We start from the raw sequence: 19,687 nt of genomic DNA on the forward strand, positions 1-19,687 counted from the left end.
CTCCAATGGTGTGACACGACCATTCCATGTCTTCCACAACGATTTGACACAACCATACAGTGTCTCCTATCTTATTTTATTTTATTGTCCTTTTATTTTCCTATTTGTTACTCTCTCCAAACTCAAGTTGGTTTCTGTTTATCCTCTTTGAGTTTGAGGGGGGCTGTTAAAATTCCACCTACTCCACCTACTACCACTACCACCTACTCCACCTACTACCACTACCACCTACTACCACCTACTCCACCTACTACACACCTACATACTCTACTCTTCTATATATAGGAATCATTGTAAACATATTCAATACAATCAATAATACATACAATTTATTCTCTCTCTATTTCTCTTTATACATTAAATTTTACACATCTCACCTCCTCTCTCTCTCTCTCTCTCTTAAACATGAAGCTCAAGCATTGTTCCATGACTCTTCTTTTCTTTATTTCTCTCACACTCTTCCCCTACTTAATCCTAAGCCAAACTTGCCAAAGAACCTGTGGCAAACAACCCATCAAATACCCATTTGGCACAGGCCCTGGATGCGGCGATCCGAGGTTCCAAACTCACAAAACTTGCAGTCAGGACCAACTCACCTTCTCAACCCACACTGGCTGCTACCCTGTAACGTCCATTGACTACACAAACCAAGTCCTCTACATCACAGACCCTTCCATGTCAACCTGCTCTTGCTCACAGCCCAGCAAAGGCTTCGGCCTCGATTGGAACGCTCCCTTCAGCTTCCACGACGACAACACCTTCGCATTGCTCAACTGCTCGACAACTTCATCGCCCATATACAAAACCAATCACGGAAACAACAGCACTGCCACAGTTCCTCTCTGCGACACGAATGGTGCTGCCGTTTGTAGCCTGCTTTTTTCATGCCAGGCTGTCAGCAGGCTCGATACCCCTGTCGCCACATGCTGTGTTTACACTCCAGTGGACCTTGGGCCATCATTCGAAATGGATTTGCAGAAATTGCAGTGCACTTCGTACTCCGGCATATACGGTTTTGGAGGGAAAAACGATGATCCCGCGAGTTGGCAATATGGGGTGGCGCTTAAATACAAGTTCAATTACAACAACGAATTTCCGACGAATTGTGAGAATTGCGAAAGGAGTAATGGAGCTTGTGGGTATTCTGGAACTTACAATTCATTTGTGTGCAACTGTCCTAGTGGGTTGAATACGACAACAGATTGTTTCTTCGCAGCATCTTGGAACCATGGCTTAGTACTACTGCCATGGCAGATCGATATTGATCTATGTTTTGTTTCCTCTGCTTAATGTGTTTTTTTTTACAGATTTTGATGTCTTTGATGTTTTGATGTTTCAATAATTTTAGACTACGATGGTTTTGCAGGGAAATGGGTGATCTACTGTTTGGCATGGTTTCTGATGTTGCTGTAGAATGAAGAAGAGCAGTTTGTGGAAATGAATTCCAATGCTGGAAGCAAATAAAACTGCTAGTTGACTTTTTCTTCTTGTGATTTCTCCAATTTGAAGGGAATTGAAAGACACGAGATTTTTTTGTCTATAAATTTTTAGTCTCTGTTGCAATACACTCTCAATCATTTTGGAATATATTTCGAAAACAGCTCTGCTACAGAGCCCGAAAGGGTTTCGAGCCAAATTTGGCTCGAATTTGAGAAGAAGGAGGAAGAAGAAGAAGAAGAAGAAGAAGAAGAAGAAGAAGAGAAGGAGAAGCAGAACTGGAGGGGGCCCTAAAAATAGGGCTGGAGGCGGAGGCGGAGGCGGAGAGAGGCGGAGGTGGAGGTGGGCGGAGGCAGAGGCAGAGGCGGAGGGGGGCGGAGGCAGAGGCGACGATCGACCGACGACCGACGAGCTGCGACGATTGGCCGGCGACCGACGACGAGCTCCCACCTCTCCCCTCTGTTTCTCTCTCTCGCCTCTGCTTCTCAAGTTCAAAACGAAGAAGAAGAAGAAGAAGAAAAGAAAGAAGAGGAAGGAAGAAGAAAAAAAAAAAAAAAAAAAATCAAAACCCAAAACGACGTCGTTTTGGGTTTTGAGCCAAATTCGACCCACTCATTTCGGGCCCTCAAACATTATTCTTTCGAAAAATATATACTTTAAGATTCTTACATGATCAAATGAATGGTTAAGAATGCATTAAGACAAAAAAAAACAGAGAAAATTGAGGACAAAAAATTCTTGGCTGAATTCAAGTACCTTTTCCTGGCTGTAAATTGTAAATATAGTGGAATTCCAATGTTGAAAGCCCAAGTTACAATAAGGTTGACTTTCATATGTTAAGATTTCTCCAGTTAATGCAAAGGGTTGAAAATTTCTGCTCTGCTTGGAAAAAGATGGGTTATGGGTTACATCTCATGACACGAGATCCTCTGTCTCTAAAATTCATGTTCTTATGACCCGAATGTATTTCTTATCATACGTTTGAAAGTGTATTTAATACAAGATTAGAGATTTTCAAATTCTAAATCTAATTTCATAGTATCTTATGCAAAAGGCCTTTGTTAGATCGAATGTGGTCCATGTCAGTGGTCCAGACTGTGAAAATGAATCTTTATGTTGCTGAACAAGTATATAATTATGACCAAACCACTCAACAAAATGGCACTTTCATTCAGTTATTTACAAACAAAGGATATAAACTGATAGGTAGGTGGGAACAAGTCGCAGGTTATCAGCATAATATGAGATCCAGCTTGGAAAGTAGAGGCTTTTAAGACTAAAAGAATTCATTATTATATTGAACATATAGATATTAAGATATGTATATATCCACTAGTAATGGAATAGGGTCCCTTCTTTTAAGCACAACCACTAAGAGAGAGAATCACTTTCATGATAAAGGGGTTGGGATTCTTTCTTTATATTCCAGCTTCACTGGGAACCTCCAGATAGTGTGATCTAGAAAACTTTATACCTACATATTATTCTGCAACTTACTTACAATTTTGTACTCTCGTGTCATTCCTATCCACCATTTCATTGTCAAGCTCCTGAGTCCCCTAAAAGGTTGTCTTCCACACACACATGTATCGTAGGAGAAATTGCAAATAAATGGGACAACGGAAAAATAATTGTACTATAGATGAAATCTTTTTTAGTGCAACTCTGAGAAGGACTTTCACTAAACACATGAAGGACTTGCACCATACACAAATGAAATTTATAGCAACTCGAACACAGGAAAGACTTGCACCACACACAGGAAATTTACACCACCATAAAAATGTAAATATTTTTTCACTGTACCACTGATTTGTAATTTTTCCAATATCTTATATATATATATATATGAAATGTGTCTGTGTGTGTTGTACCATAGACGAAACAAACAAACAAAGAAAAATGAGAGACATAGAAGGAGTTGGCATGGAAAAGTCTACTTAACATGAAGAAAATTACTATGAAAGATGAAGTGTGGTTAAGATTTAATTGGTGTATTGTCGATCTATATGCGGAATGAATCTAAATCACATGGTAATGTTTCTAGGTAAAATTATGAGTAAAAATTATAAGCACGTAGTGTTATTGTAGTTGGCATAGTTCACTCTCTCGTCAAGTGTGATGTCTAAATTTGAATCTCACCATTGTACAACCTACCCTCTTCCCTTATTCCCTTCCTATTGGGATCAGATTCCATCAACATAACGCGAACACTTCTTTGAAGTAACATTTCAGTTACAAAAAATACAGAAATATCAGAGCAAGGTGAAACAATCACAATGACAATAATTAACCCTGGAGAGGATGAGTAGGTCAATTAAAAATATCACTTTCAATTTTAACTGATCAAGACAGATATCAAGAGATTAATTGATTTCAAGAAAATTCAATAATTAATTAGACAACTATTCAATTAACCAAACCATCGATCAAGCAATTCAACAATATGCTTTATCAATCTCATCATAAAAAAGAAGGAACAATCAAAACTCTTGGAAAACCCTATGTGAAAACACTACCACCGAATACTCACTTTCTATTAAACAATGAATCGGACAGTTAGAAGGCATAATTGAAAATCTCACAAACTCTAACCCAAGTTATATCTTATACCTACAATGCAATTGAACGCACCACAAACTTAAAAAAGCCTGATCTCAATTACAAGTCAAGCTTTATATATCCATTGATCAGTATGAAGCTCCAACTTCCAATGGTCTCCATTCCATTGGCTCTAATGCTCAATCAAATATACTCGCCTCAGAATTTAAATAAGAAGGAACAATATTGAGATCAAATATATAGTCAAGGGCATTAATTATATTAAATAAATGTTAAAATTGACCATGTCTTTATAAAACTAATGTGATTATTGATATATATATATAGATATATTTTTTACAAAACTTTATTAGTCACTCACTCTACCACAGTTCAACAATCTTCAAATGCCATCATGGTGTACAACTGATTGAATAGAAACTGCAAAGGTTTATTACTATCTTCACCCAAAAAAACCAACTTACTAGCCAAACTTGTCTATACTAGAGAGGATGAAGCTTGACTTGAATCCCGTGTTGCGGACGAATTGCTAAAAGTTGGACTGGCGAGTGACTATAGGTTGGGGATAGAGAGAAGGCGTAGCGTTGCAGAATCATTGACAAGGCAATTTTTGTTTCATTGATTGCAAAGTTCATGCCAACACAACTTCGTTGTCCGAAACCAAAAGGAAGATACACTCCTGGGTTGTTGTTGGTAGCTTTAGCAATTCCTTCTGAAAATCGTTCTGGTTTGAAAAGACACACATCATCTCCCCATATTTGAGGATCAAAATGAAGTGCCAATATCAAAATAGTCACATTTATATTGGCCGGAAGAGTAAGTTGTCCCAGTTTGACTTTCCGTTGAGCTTTTTTTGTAATATACATGATAGGAGGATATAGTCTTAGAGACTCATTAATGATCATGCTCATCTGTACCAAAAAGGAAAAGAAAAGTCCAGTTAATATTGGTATGCGTTCTTCATTATATTTGTACTAGAGGAGATGTAGTTTGATTTTGTGATCACTAGTGTTTGTGTACCTTTTTCATTCTTGGAATGCCTTCTGCATTTGGATGTTGCTGGCCAAACAACTCAAGGACCTCCTTTCTTGCTTCCTCTTGCCAATCTGTATGGATTGCTAGAAGAAGAACAGACCATGAAAGCAAGGTGGTTGTAGTTTCATGTCCAGCAATGTAAATGGCCTTGCACTCATCAATCACAGTTTCCACTGTAATCCTCTTATTCTCATCTTCATCATGACTTGCCTTCACAAGTAGTCCAAGAAGATCAGTCCCATAGTTGCCAACTTCTGCCATTGCGTTTTCTCTTTTCTTTATAATCTCTAAAATAGAATCTCGTATCCCTTCTTCAAGTTTTTCCGATTCTATATCGTCGATACTTTTCCAAAATTGACTGCACAAATGTATAAATGATCAATCAAAATTATACTTCTTGTTGGGAAAATATTAGAATCTTTGAATATTTTGTATTTTTCAGTACAATTGAATAGATCAAGTAATTATAATTTGCAGCATCAGTATCATTGGTTACTTTAATATTGAACTACCACCACAAATAAAAGTTTTCTTTTCTAGAAGGCAGATGTTATGTTTCTAAACCATCAAGCATTGGCCTGACTATTGACATGAATTGGAAAATTGATACTCCTTGCAGGGAAAGTTTTCTTTTCTTCTCTGCTTCCATGAAATGGAAAATTTAATGAAATGGTAAAAAAAAAAAAAAATGAAGGATACTGCCTAACTATCTGCATTTGATTGTTGTCCTTACTTGACTGAAAGAAAGCCTAAAGCTAGTATGTGAAATAGACAAAAAAAACCTAACAAGGTTATGATTTTGGAATTCTCTTCTTCATTTATTTCTTTTTTCTTTTTTTCTGCCGAAAATTATTTTGTTAAGGATCTATATTCTATTATAAGCTTATTCTATCTTAATGAATTATATTACATTGGCTAGAGAAAAAAATAAAATAGAAGAATCTTCATACAAAAATATTTCATAATGATTAATTTGTAAGTAACGTTGTGGAAAATATATTGGGCAGTGTTTATTGTGATACCTTACGTTACACTAACCATATCAAATGAATTATCCCACCTTTATTTAGGAAGCAATGACACTAATATCTTGTGGGCCCCATCAAATGAAGTGGTTAGTCCATGTATAATGCCACGTGCAATTGAATCGAAATATAATCAAGTTAGGATTATTATTAATAAGACTGAAACTTAACAAAATGAATTTACCTGATAACAGGAAGCTTGATTTTGAAAACATTTCTGACAGTTATAATACCCAGCTGCGTCAACATCTCAAATATGTTTTTTCCTTCTAAATAACTACTCCCAAAAGCTGTCCTTGAAATAACTTCTGATGTTAATAATATAAACTCTTCATACACCTCAATTTCTTTGCCTTCACACTGCTTCCACCTTTCTAACATCATCTCCACACTAGAGATCATTGCTGGAACCATGTTCTATACAATAGATATACACCATTTCTTGTGAATTATTATGTCAATAATCTAAAAAAATTAAAAATTATTTGGTAATAATGATGCATTATGCAAGCTTTATTGGAGAATTATCATAAGAATTAGATATGAGAAAAATTAATCGTAAATTGATGAAGTGAATGTGACACCAATACCCTTCATACAAATGGAGCACGATTCATATTATACACCTACTTGCACTCTATTGATTTGTAATTAATTTAACAATTTTTAAATTATTAGACATTTTATCATCAATATTTTAATGGTATGGCATAATAATAATAAGAACAAGAAGAAGTAGTTTAGTATAAGCGTACTTTCAAACTCTCTGCATGAAACGCATGGTTGGCTAGTTTTCGTAACGTTGACCATTTTTCACCTTCAGCTGTCACAATACTATTGTTACCCAATAGCTTCTTTAAGTAGCCTTCTAGTTCCATTTGAATATAAGCTTTTTCTTTGTTTTTGATTATTTCTTTGGCAAACTCCGAGTCTGTAATGACTAACTGAGCTTTTGGACCATTCCACATAAGAAAATTCTTTCCTGTTTCAACCCCAAAAATTAAATAACTGAATAAACAAAAGAAGCCAATAATTAAATAAATGAATAAACAAAAGTAGCCAATTTGCAATGTGTGACATTGTGAACTAGATATTGACATTCATAATAGGAGAAAAACTACCATGTGAACTCGAAAAATGATACGTATGATATGCACTTTATACAAAAAAAATATAATTTTTCTCACAAAAAATATAATTTGATCACAAAAAGTCTAATTTTTTTGCTCCTCACAAAAAGTATTTACTTTTATAACAAAACAATATAACTTTGATTATTCTCAACTTTAGAGGTGCAATACTTTTATAACAAAATATATATATATATATATATAACTTTGGTTATTCACAACTTTAGAGGTGCAAATTATAACTTCACCGATCATAACTTTGATAAGGAAAATGGTAACTTTTCTTACTATTGGTTAGTGTAAAACATTTCCCTAATAACAAAACCGTCACCTCAACAGATTAATTATATATGTTTAAAAATATACTATATGTTTGGGAAGATAGTTATAATTAATTTTTTGGTTAAAAGTTGATTATAATCAATTTTTTGTGAAAAAAGGGAAGTGGGCCACTTCCCAAAAGGCCAAAGCGCTTTTTTTTTTTTTTTTTGTACAGGTTGCTTGTCCTTGTCCACACTTGACTACAATCTGTGGAAAAAAAAGGGCCATTTCGGTCTTTTTGGCGTCTGACCAGTGTTATTGTTTTCCGAAAAAAAATATATAAATTGTATAATTTTTTTAATTTTTATAATCACTTTTTAATTTTTTATCTTTTTTTAAGTCTAGCCAAACATGCACTTGATATGTACTCGACACAGTTACACCACAATTGATATCCTCACACGTTTCGACACCGCAATTTAAAATCATGAAAGAGAATTAAACTAGGATTGAAGAAAATAAAAGGATAATTTACATTGGTGGTCCTATATTTTGTCCATTATATTATTTTAGTTTTAAAATTTTTAATTCATTTAATTTTGACTTTTAATTTTAAATTTTATATTAATTTAGTCTAATTAATAATATATTTTTACAGTAAATAATTATTAAATTGATTGAAATTACTTACTGAGTTTAACAAATTTATAATTTTTTTTAAAAAATATAATCCATGTCACTTCTCTGTATATTTTTTATAAAATAAAAATATTTATAAAATTATAATCAATTAGATCAAATTAAAACAAAATGAGCCAATTAAAATCATAACGACAAAATGATACATGAAGAACCAAATATAGAACTACTGTCGTAATATGCCAAAAATAAAATAAAATTATGAAACTAATGATGAGGAAGTACCGTAAATCTTGATCCAAGAGTGTATATGAGGCTGCAGTCTCTGAAATACTTGATGGGATAAATCCATGGGTTTCCTAATGGACTCGGCTTTCATGGTGCGGATTTCTTTGGTGTTTCCATGGATGAATCTGTAGCCTGGGCCTCCAATTCCTTGTGAATTCAGTATACGCTGTATCTGAAATGGAGTCCACCATAGTTTGCGAAAGAGGTTGATGAGAACCGAGAGCAAGAACAAACACACACTGCTTGAAATAAGGATGCTTATGGTTCCCACAACAAAACCCATATTGGATCTGTAGTTATTACACTTCAAAAAGCAGCAGGCAAAGTTTGATGATAGAATAACCCCAAAAAAAACAGTATGATGATAAAAAGGTTGTTTTAGTTTTCTTGTTTCAATTACACGAGGAAGTGCATTGGAATTTATAGCAGCGATGGTTGGCTGGACTGACTTCATGGTAAAATTTTAACCTATGAGTTCACGTTTCGAAATAATTGTACTAGATGTCAAAAATTAAGTGTATATTCAATTTTTTTTTTTTTTTTGGTCAAATATACATTAATGTGTATTAAACGATTTTGTTTTAAGGGTAAATTACAAATACATTTTTTGAGATTTGTTTAAAATAGAAATTGTCCCATGTAGTTTAAAAAATTATAAATACCCCCTTATTAGAATTTATTATTTAACAGAATTAACTAAAAAAATAAAATTCATAATTACTCTTATATATAATAATAAAATTACCTAAATTATTAATTGAAATATATTTCTAACATTATTAAAAATTATTAATTGACTTGAGATTTATTAATCAAATGGCCGATTTGTTATAAAATTAAAAATTTTAAAAATAAAATATAATTTTTAAAATCATATAAAACAATCCGTATTTTAATTAAATTTCGAAAAATATATTTATACTTATCTTTTTTTTAATGGTTGGTTGGGTGTTATTGGGGAACGAGCCCAGCTACTCTGCCAAATATTTCGCCCAACAAAAATGCTTTAGAGCTCTAATATAGGAGCTCTAATAGCTCTAATGGGAAGGTGGGTCCCACCCTGATGTGATGTTTGTGTCTTGTTTTATTTTATTTTATTTTATTTTTTTTTGCTTTGACACATCATTAGAGCTCTATAGTTAGAGCTCTCTATCATTTCCCTTAATTTTTTGATTTTTTAGTTTTTTTGTGACTTTTTTTACCAAAAAAAACTGTGTTCTTTTAGATAAAAAAAATTAAAATTTTTAATTAAAAATATTAAAAAATTAAAAAATTAACTTTTTACCAATATTGTCAAAATGGCCATAGTCAATAGTGGTGTATTATACAAGCCAATGTTTCTAGAAGTATCAGATAGAGCTACTCAATAGTGGTATATTACAAGCCAATGGTCACGTTTTTGAAATATTTAGCTAAAATGTGGTTTAAAATCAAACACGTACACCATGATGATTTTTATCGTTCTGATTTTTAAGCCCCTTAAAATCCAAACACGTACACCATGATGATAGCTATCGTTGTGATTTTGGAAAATGTTTGAGGGCCACAATTTTTGTGGTCACAATGGTTTAAAATTGTCAAAACGACGTCATTTTAGATGCAAAACATGCCAAAACGACGTCATTTTGACAATTTTAAGCCATTGTGACCACAAAAATTGTGACCCTCTAACATTATTGGTGATTTTTAAGCCCCTTCATATTGTCTTTTTGCTTATGAAAAATGCTTGGGAGCACTAATTAGTGCTCCCACTAATTAGGTGGCAGTGGGTCCCGCCATTAATGATGTGATGTTTTGGTCTTGGAGTTGTATTTTTTTTTTTTTTTTTACTTTTTTAATGCATTAGTGCTATTAGTGGTGATATTTTTAGTGGGATGAATCATTGTTGTTTGCTTATATACAATGAACTGAAGCGGAATTGTGGTTTTACAGAAACTCCTGTTTGTCCCTTATATGTAAAAATAATAGAATATCACCTCATCTAATCATAAATTATATATATGGTTTAGGTTAAAGAGTGTATATTATATGTAAATTATGTTATTTATAAATTTGCTCATTATAAATAATATAACTTAATATTATAAGAGTTCGGCTTATTTTTTTGAAGTGGATTAAAAGTCACTTTTTAATTTTTAATACATTTCCCTCTCTTACAAAAAGTTAAAAAAATAAAGAGTCAAAAAATAACTTTTAATTATTTTCTCAAAAACTCCTTATAATAATAATAAAAAAAAGTTATAATCAAATATCACATATGTATAATATAAAATTATTAAATCATAACTAATATTATAATGAATAGTAACAAACATGAATGTCATGATTAGGAGTGCAACACTCCAAAAATTTCCCTATGTATGTATGGTGGTGTTTGGCAAGTGACTTTGGGGTTAAAATAGTTACAAAAGACAAAATAGATTATTTTAGTCTTAACAAACAAAACATCTCATCTAACTTATAATCATTATACTCTTCTCTCATAAAAAAATAAAAAAAGTCAAAAAGTCAAAAAACTCTTTCCAAATCAAGCTTTTTAACCCAGACTAAAATAGTTTAAAAAATCAAAAAATTAAAAAGTCAACCAACTTCACAAACGGAGATTATGTATGTCAATTAGCTTATAATTCTATATTTAATTAATTAGTGTCCGTGCGGGATAAACTAAAAATTAGGTGTATTATAAAAAAATACAAGGTTGCATATTACATTCCTAAATTAACCTTAAACAATTGGGTTGGGAGAGGATACTATGCATCCGAAAAAGGTGGACTTGGATATGTTCTTCATAATTTTTTCATGAAGAATTATAAAATTTCGTAACATAAAGTACAAAATGTCATAATTTTTTTTTATCACAAATGTTATAACAAAAATTATTTGTAAATTTAGAATACATATCATAAATTTATTATTTATAATTTTACCACAAAATAACATAATACACCATAAACATTCATCGTGTTTATTCTAAAAAATCATAAATTTCTTACAATATACATCATTAAAATGATGCACGTTGAAAATTCTCATAAATGGCCTATTTTGAGAAGTGGGTTATAATCCGCTTCTCAGATTATAACCCACTTTCTCTCTCACAAAAAAAGTTACTTATAAACTGTTTATAAGTAACTTTTTATCAAAAAATTAATTATAACCATCTTCCCAAAATAGCTTGGTTGAATTCGACCCATTCACCCTATACTCCAAGCCAAATGCTAATTAGGCTTCTTCTTTTTTTTTCTTTTTTTTATTTTACTTATTTCTTTATTTTTTATATTTTTTGTAATAAGTAAAAAAATCAATTTATTTAGCACTTTCCAAAACAACTCTTAGGCACGGTTTGGCATGTGCAATTTTAACACATTATCTTATTTAGGTCACGATTATCTCATTTGAATCGTATCACCTCTTTACCATATCACTTCAAATTCAATTCATATTTTATATTTTTTCGTAAAAAATTAAAAAATATACTAATTTAGCATATGTCAAACATCCTCTTGAGATTGTTTGGAATGAACTATATAAGTGCACTTTTTAACTTTTTGATAAAAAAAAAATGATTTGGACCCCCATAGGAGGGCACCCCCACGACCTCTCTGGCTGTGATTGGCCAATTTTTTTTTTCTCTCTCTTCCAATCACCAGTTCTCACGTGTGTATGAGGTGATGAGAGTGATAATTGGAAGGGGTCTCAATAATTTTAACTTTTTAAAAAATATATGTTTTAAAATAGAAAAATGCTTGGGAGCACTAATTAGTGCTTCCACTAATTAGGTGGCAGTGGGTTCCGCCATTAATGATGTGATGTTTTGGTCTTTGAGTTGTATTTTTTTTTTAACTTTTTTTAATACATTAGTGTTATTAGTAGTGATGATTTTAGTGGGATGAATCATTGTTGTTTAAAATATTTGGGATGCAAAGTACCCTGACTTATTCAACGGCCCCATGGTATGGGACTAATTAAAGTACACTACATTTCAATTTTTTTTTTTTTAAATGAGAATTGGTGGCTTGCATTGAACCACGTGGAACACCACTTGGGAAATGTAGATGTCAAGTACACTGAGTGCACCGTCGGTCTGACTAATGCAAAGGGCAAAATTATGATTTTGTCCTCAAACTTTCCCCCACACACTTCTTTCGAATAGTATAGGCTCTTTTTATTGTTTTTTTTGAATTGTTTGGGATATTTTAAATAAGTGTAATTTTTAAGTATGTTTGGTTTGTGTTTGAGAGATGTGTTTTAGAGATAAAAAGTACGAAAACATGTTTGGCTTGGTTTTTTTTAAAAGATGTTTTGGAAAATTATTTTGAGATAGAGTTTTGGAAAAAGTGATTGATTTGATGTGTGTGAGAGAGAGATTTGTTTGGAAAACTTGTTTGGTTTACAAGTTTTGGGAAATTTTTTTGAGAAAATTTGTTTGGTTTGGTTATTTTTGAAAACTTATTTGTAGAGAAAATTTCCCAATTTTTTTTCAGAAAATCAAACCAAACGAGCCCTTTATCTTTTTAGATTAAAAAATTGAGATAAAAAATATGAATATTTAGGTTAATCTTTTAATTTTTTATTAAAAAATATGTATTAAAATATTATTTAAATAAGTGTGTAGGAAAAGATAATTAGGCCAAGTTTGGCATCCTCCAAAAAATTCAAAAAGTCAAAAAGTTACTATCCTATTTAAGTCACATCATCTTATTTAAGTCACATCACCTCTCTAACACATCACTTCAAACCCAACCCAAATCTAACCCATATTTCATAAAAAGTCAAAAAGTGTACTTATTTAGATGGTGTTTGGGAAGTGAGTTTTTATGTAGATTTTAGTAGATGTAGGTTTTTATGAGATAAAAAATTTTTGGTGTTTGGGAAGATAGTTGGGTTTTTATGTGGTTGGATGTGATGTTTGTGAGAGAAAAAGTGAAATGATTATGGGGTTGGATGTGATATTTTGTTTGTATGTGTTTTTTTTGGTTTTGCAAAACTTTTGTCTTTTAGTGGAAAAAATGAGAAAAAAATTTGGGAACTTGCTTCCCAAACACCACCTTAGTCTTCTCAAACTTGGCCTTAATGAATCCGTACGGTTAGACAGTGCTCGGCTGAAAAGGATATGGGAAAAGATTGCCTACGTTTCGGCCTTTGATTGGACGGTATTGTTTGGCTCATGAGGGTCACTACCGGTCCCGTTTTTCTAATCGGAACCGTTCAATGTGTAGAACTCGTCGAGTATTATATTTTTATAAAAAATCACGTTCATTGGATATCGATAGCTATCTGATCGTATTAGTTTTTTTGTCACATGTTAACTATAATACCATCCATTTTTTATACAAAGGTGATTTGATCATGTAGTTAGTAATATCCGATAGACGTGATTTTTTACAGGTATATAGTACTCGACGAGTTCTATACATTGAACGATTTCGATTAGAAAAATGGGACCCGTGGTGGACCCTCATGAGTCCAATTTTACCATTCAATTTAATAAAAATATACATGTAATATTTTATTTTTTTCCTTTCACTCCTGTGCTTTCAGGTCTATACATGGGCTGCCGTGAAGTTGATTGATAATTAATATTATGTATATTAATTTTTTTATGATTAGTAATAATTTTTTGCTTTTTAATTTTTTATGGAGTTGACAAACCGGGCCTAACTCAATTTTTCTTTGATTTTAAGGGGAAGCGCCAAGCCCAGAAAAATCTAGATGAACCCCAAGCTTAGCTCATTGTTAGAAATCAAGAGTGTAAACTAGTCAAAACTAGTTAGTACAATGGTTATAACCACTTCTAAAATTTAGACTTCATGAGGCTTTGAAACTGTATAGCTTGTTTGACAAAATTGTTACCAGCTAATGTCTCAAAATGGAAAAATAAAATAAAATAAAATAAAATGATAAAGTAAATTGTTTCTATTAGGCGACGGCTTCTTTCAGTTTGTAATCGGATTAGAGGGTACTGTTAAATCCGTGAAGAGTTATCACGGGTTCCGTTTCGATAATCTGAACTGTTGAATATGTAGAACTCGTTGAGTACTATATGCTTATGAACAATCACGTTGATCAGATATCGATAACTATGTGATCAAATCAGTTTTGTATTAAAAAAAATAGACAGTGAAAAAATAAACGATTGACAGAAATCTGATCCGATGAGATAACTATCGATATTCGATTAATGTGATTTTTTACAAGCATATAGTACTCGACAAATTCTACACATTGAACGGTTCAGATTATTGAAATAAGACCTGTGGTGGGCTCCCATGAATCCAACAATATCTTCCAGTCCGATACAAACTGAAGAGAAACCCAACCCTTTATATTATTGGATTGAAATGAAAAATATGAATAAAAAACAAGTTTATTGAGTTTGATTATTGCGAAACACCCCTTCACCCACTAGGTTGGAGTTAGTTTTCAAACCTTATTACTTCATATTTTTTTATATATTTTTTTTATGAATTTTGGTTTAGATCCACATTGATTCGAATTGTCTATTTCATAAGCCCCACAATGAAAGTTATTCATGTAAAAAAAAAAGTTTTATTGAACAATTACAAACACAGGAACAATCGCATTTTTATTTTATAAAATAAACCATAAATATAATTAAATTTAAATCATACATTTTATAAAACAAAATGCACCGTAATGAAGGTAATTTTTTACATTGATTACCTTCATTACAATGCCCACGAGATAAATAATTCAGATCATCAATATAGATTTGAATTAAAACCCATAAAAAGAATATAAAGAAATATAGAGAGACGAGTTATGAAAATGAGCTTATCCCTTTTACGTGAACGTTTACATTGCTTAAAAAACAATTTAAAAAAATAGTATTGACTTTTAAATTTTAAAAAGAGATACTATTACCATCCTATCATATTATTTATATACTTCCTCATTTGTCTCAAAATATTAGTCCCTTATTCTATTTTTTATTATCTCAAATTATTAGTCCCTTTTAAAAAATTAAGGACTAAAATAATATGAATTTCTTATTTTGTCCTTCTTTTAAATTCATTAACAATACAAAAAATACAATTATGGCAATTGATATTTTTCAAAAATGTACTATCAAAGGGTAATTTTGAAAAAATAATTTTTTTAAACTGCAATAATTGTATTAAAAAAAAGAATAAATTTCTCGAAAAGAACTATTATTTTGGAACAAAAAGAGTATATATTATTAAAAACATTGTTTACCTTCGTTTTTTGTCTTTCTATGTGGCGCATTTCTCTTATTTTCTTTTTTCTTTTTCAAAAATAAAATTTTCAGTATTTTTTTTTTTTTTAAAAAAACAAATGTCACAACAATATATCCTTATATCTAATTAGGTCTAAAATATAATATTTAAAATATTTCTATTTAATCTGTAAGTACTTACCATATTTTACCAGGGACATTAACCAATAAATCTCATATTTTAGACTTGTAATCTATATAATTTCATATTTTTTTATATGATCCATTTAGTCTTTTTGAATGTGTACTGACTCATTTGCCGCCACATTGGAGTGTCACATTTAAAAAAAGTACACTAAAGAGTTTTTTAGTGTTACATTATACGCACTACGTTAGAGCGTCACATTTGTAAAAAATACATTAAAGAGTTTTTAATTTTTTTAGTGTGTCACATAATACTCACAACATTTGAGTGTCACATGTCACGTTTGGAAAAAATACAATAAGAAATTTTTAATTTTTTTTTATAGTATCACATCATACCAACCACGTTGTCACGTTTGGGAAAAGTACACTAAGAAGTTTTTAATTTTTTTTAGAATGTCACATCATACCCGCCACGTTATCACGTTTGAGAAAAGTAAACTAAGGAGTTTTTATTTATTTTTTTTGAAGTATTACATCAAACCCGTTACATTGTCACATTTGAAAAAAGTATACTAAAGAGTTTTTAATTTTTTTTAGAGTACCACATTATACCCGTCACATTGTCACATTTGCGAAAAGTACATTAAGAAGTTTTTTAAAGTGACATCATAGTCGCTACGCTAGAATGTCACATGTCACATTTAGGAAAAGTACACTAAGAAATTTTTAATTTTTTTTAGAGTATCACATCATACCCACCACGATGTCATATTTGAAAAAAGTACACTAAGGAGTTTTAATTTTTTTTAGAGTGTTACATCATACCTGCCACATTGTCACGTTTGAGAAAAGTATACTAAATTTTTTTTTTTTTGAAATGTTATATCATACCCATCACATTGCCACATTTGGCAAAAAAAATACACTAAGGAGTTTGTTTTAATTTTTTTTAAATGTCACATCATACCCGTCACGTTGTCACAATTGAGAAAAGTATACTAAGACGTTTTTATTTTTTTGGAGTAAAAGTTTTGGAATGTCATATCATACCCATCACGTTGTTACATTTAAGAAAAGTACACTAAGGAATTTTTAATTTTTTTGGAGTGCCACATTAATGCCTGCCACATTGGAATATCAAATCATACATGTCACATTAATAAAAGGGTATAGTTATCCACCAAAACACTATCAAAATAAAAAATAGGACCACATAGGAAGAAACTTTCCACTAATAGGACTTAACAGATTAATAGAAAAAATTTGGGATTAATTGAAGTATCAATTTTCTTCTATTTTTCTTACTTTTATTCAAATATTCAATTTTCTTTAAATTAAATATTAAATACATTTATTACTTTTACATCTACTTATTTATATTTTAATATTAATTTTATTGAGTTTTTTTATATAATATGAAATTTTTTATTACTAAAGATTGATATTTAATTTAACTTTATATATATAATTATATATCATATGTATGAATACTTTAAAGGGCACTCAACCCATAAATTTAAATGGGCAAATTACAAAAAAAAATTTCAAGGTTTAGCGTGTTTTGCAAATTAACCCCAGGTTTTTAATTTTGACAATTAAAACTCTGTAATTCATTCCGTGTCACAATGTAAGCCCCCCGTCCATCTCCGTTTCATGAAGTAACAGAGAAAGCCATTTTTGGCGCCTAAACCAACCCAAAACGACGTCCCATACAAAAGCCTCCAAATCCTTAATTTCACCAATTAGGGCTACAATTTGTCCTAATTTCTTCGATTTGGAACAAAGGGGTTGTTATGATTTGGAAGAAAATCTGGACCAAGGTTTGAAGTACTGCTGATTACTGTTATTTGGAGTGTTGGTAAGTGATTTATATGATTTCTTTTGTTTCTTTCTTCTTGTAATTTGTATATGAAGTTTTGTTTTTTTCTTTTTCTGATTCTGTGAATAAAGTAATGGCAAACTCTGTGTTTGTATATTGCTTTATTGCATGGGTATGTGTGTGTTGGTTACTTTAACGTCTTGGATGCTTTATGAAATTTTTTATCTCCATTGATGGACCACTACATTGACTGAGTGATGGACCACTGATTTATCAAATTTTTTACCTCCATTGTTGGTCCATGCCATCTGTTCAATCCACTGATTTTTTATGCTTTTTTTTTTTTGTGATATATTTGTTTGTTTGTGAATGCAACAATGGATAAAATAAATATGAAATTGGTTTTACATCATAGTGGGTACTTTATAGATAGTGATGGTAGGCCTAGGAATTGCATTGGGGGTAAAGTATATGTGTTTGATACTGTTGATGTTGATACATTTGTTGTGCCTGAGCTGATATCTATGGTGAAGAAGTTGGGGATATGTGATTACAAACAGTTTTTTTTTATAGGATTCCCATAGAAGATCTGGTTAGAGGGTTAAGAAGATTAGGTACTGACCAAGATGTTTTAAAAATGTTTCAATATCTAGGCTCTGTAAACACATTAGAATTATTTGTTAAGCATCATGTGCCACACAATGTAGACACCCCTTATCCTGTTTTGTTCCTTACTGATGTCCCTGTAAATGATGATAAAAATGCTCAACATCCTCAGTATCGTGACTATGAAGATGAAGCAAACAATGAAGATGAGGAAAATAATGACTTATTAGATAGTGATTTCTTAGCTAGTACTGAGGATGAGGATGAACCAATTGAGGATGATATCATGTTTGATGGTAATGTAGAGAAGGAACCAAATAGAGAAGGAAGCAATACATTTGAGGAATGTGGTGTGAATGATGGGGATTCATCTGAGGAGGAATTATTAATCCCTGAAGGATCTGATGAGGAGGGTAATGGGAAGCCAAAGTATCTTGAATTTAAGCCTGAGGTTGATAAGGCTAAGTTTGAATTTAAAATTGAAATGTTGTTTAATAATGCCATTGAATTTAAAGATACTGTGAGGGAATATGTAGTGAAAGGGGGCTATGATGTCAAATTCACAAAAAGTGAGACATGGAAGGTTCAAGTCAACTGTAGTGATGGGTGTGAGTGGAGGCTTTATGCCTCTAAGATGAGTGGAGAGAACACATTACAAATTAAGACATACAAACATACATACACTTGTAACAGAAGTTACAAGAACAAACAAGTAACTAGTGCATTTTTGGCATCTAAGTATGTGAACAAATTCAGGACACCCGTACCTGGAAAATAAATGAATTTAAGGACACTGTGAAAGATGACTGCGTTGTAGAAGTATCCAAAATGAAATGTTACAGAGCTAGGAAACAAGCATTGGTGCAACTTGAGGGAACAAATGCTGAACAATATACAAAACTATGGGATTATGCTGCTGAGTTGATAAGGACCAATCCAGGTTCAAGAGTTGACATCAATGTATCGAGGCCTCAACTTCAAATTAAGCCTAGGTCCCAGAGAATGTTTGTGTGCCTTGACTCCATCAGAAGAGGGTTTTTAGCTGGTGTGAGGCCATAGATTGGCTTAGATGCTTGTCATTTGAAAGAACCTTGTCAAGGACAATTGTTTACTGCTGTGGAATGGGATGGAAACAACATGATGTATCCAGTTGCTTATGCAGCGGCTAAGAGTGAGAATAAAGAAAGTTGGACTTGGTTTGTAGAGAATTTGTTTGAATGTATTGGCACAAGTGCAGAGCAAGGATGGACCTTCATCACTGAACAACAAAAGGTATATGTATGTTTAATGGTTTTTTCATTAGTCTGCTATGTTCCTTAATGTTTTTCATTAGTCATGGTTTTGACATTTATGTTTTGCAGGGACTGGTTCCAACTCTTGAAGAATTGTGCCTTGGGGGCCATTATAGGTTTTGTTTCAGACATCTTTATTCAAATTTTAAAAAGGAGTTTAAAGGGAATGTACTAAAGAGTTGTGTATGGAAAGCTGCAAAGGCATATACAAGGGTTGATTGGGAGAAGCATATGACTAAGTTGCATAA

The 19,687-nt window shown here is 31.8% G+C and overlaps 2 protein-coding genes across 2 annotated transcripts; one reads left to right on the plus strand and one right to left on the minus strand.

Annotated features, from left to right (window-relative positions):
- Positions 1-404: 404 nt before the first annotated feature.
- Positions 405-1,592, plus strand: LOC145803203 (uncharacterized). The gene has a single exon (XM_082896511.1). The coding sequence runs from the start codon at positions 406-408 to the stop codon at positions 1,288-1,290; it is 885 nt and encodes a 294-aa protein (XP_082752637.1). The 5' UTR covers position 405; the 3' UTR covers positions 1,291-1,592.
- A 2,696-nt stretch (positions 1,593-4,288) lies between these two features.
- On the minus strand, positions 4,289-8,862 carry LOC145802070 (cytochrome P450 CYP749A22-like). Its single transcript, XM_082894457.1, has 5 exons — positions 8,375-8,862; positions 6,815-7,041; positions 6,244-6,476; positions 5,020-5,392; positions 4,289-4,910 (listed from the first exon to the last, which is right to left on the minus strand). The coding sequence occupies exons 1-5, from the start codon at positions 8,829-8,831 to the stop codon at positions 4,482-4,484; spliced, it is 1,719 nt and encodes a 572-aa protein (XP_082750583.1). The 5' UTR covers positions 8,832-8,862; the 3' UTR covers positions 4,289-4,481.
- Between the last annotated feature and the right edge of the window lie 10,825 nt (positions 8,863-19,687).

This window comes from Camellia sinensis, chromosome 11, assembly GCF_055761805.1.
Source record: "Camellia sinensis isolate YWXY chromosome 11, ASM5576180v1, whole genome shotgun sequence".
Classification (NCBI taxonomy): Eukaryota; Viridiplantae; Streptophyta; class Magnoliopsida; order Ericales; family Theaceae; genus Camellia; species Camellia sinensis.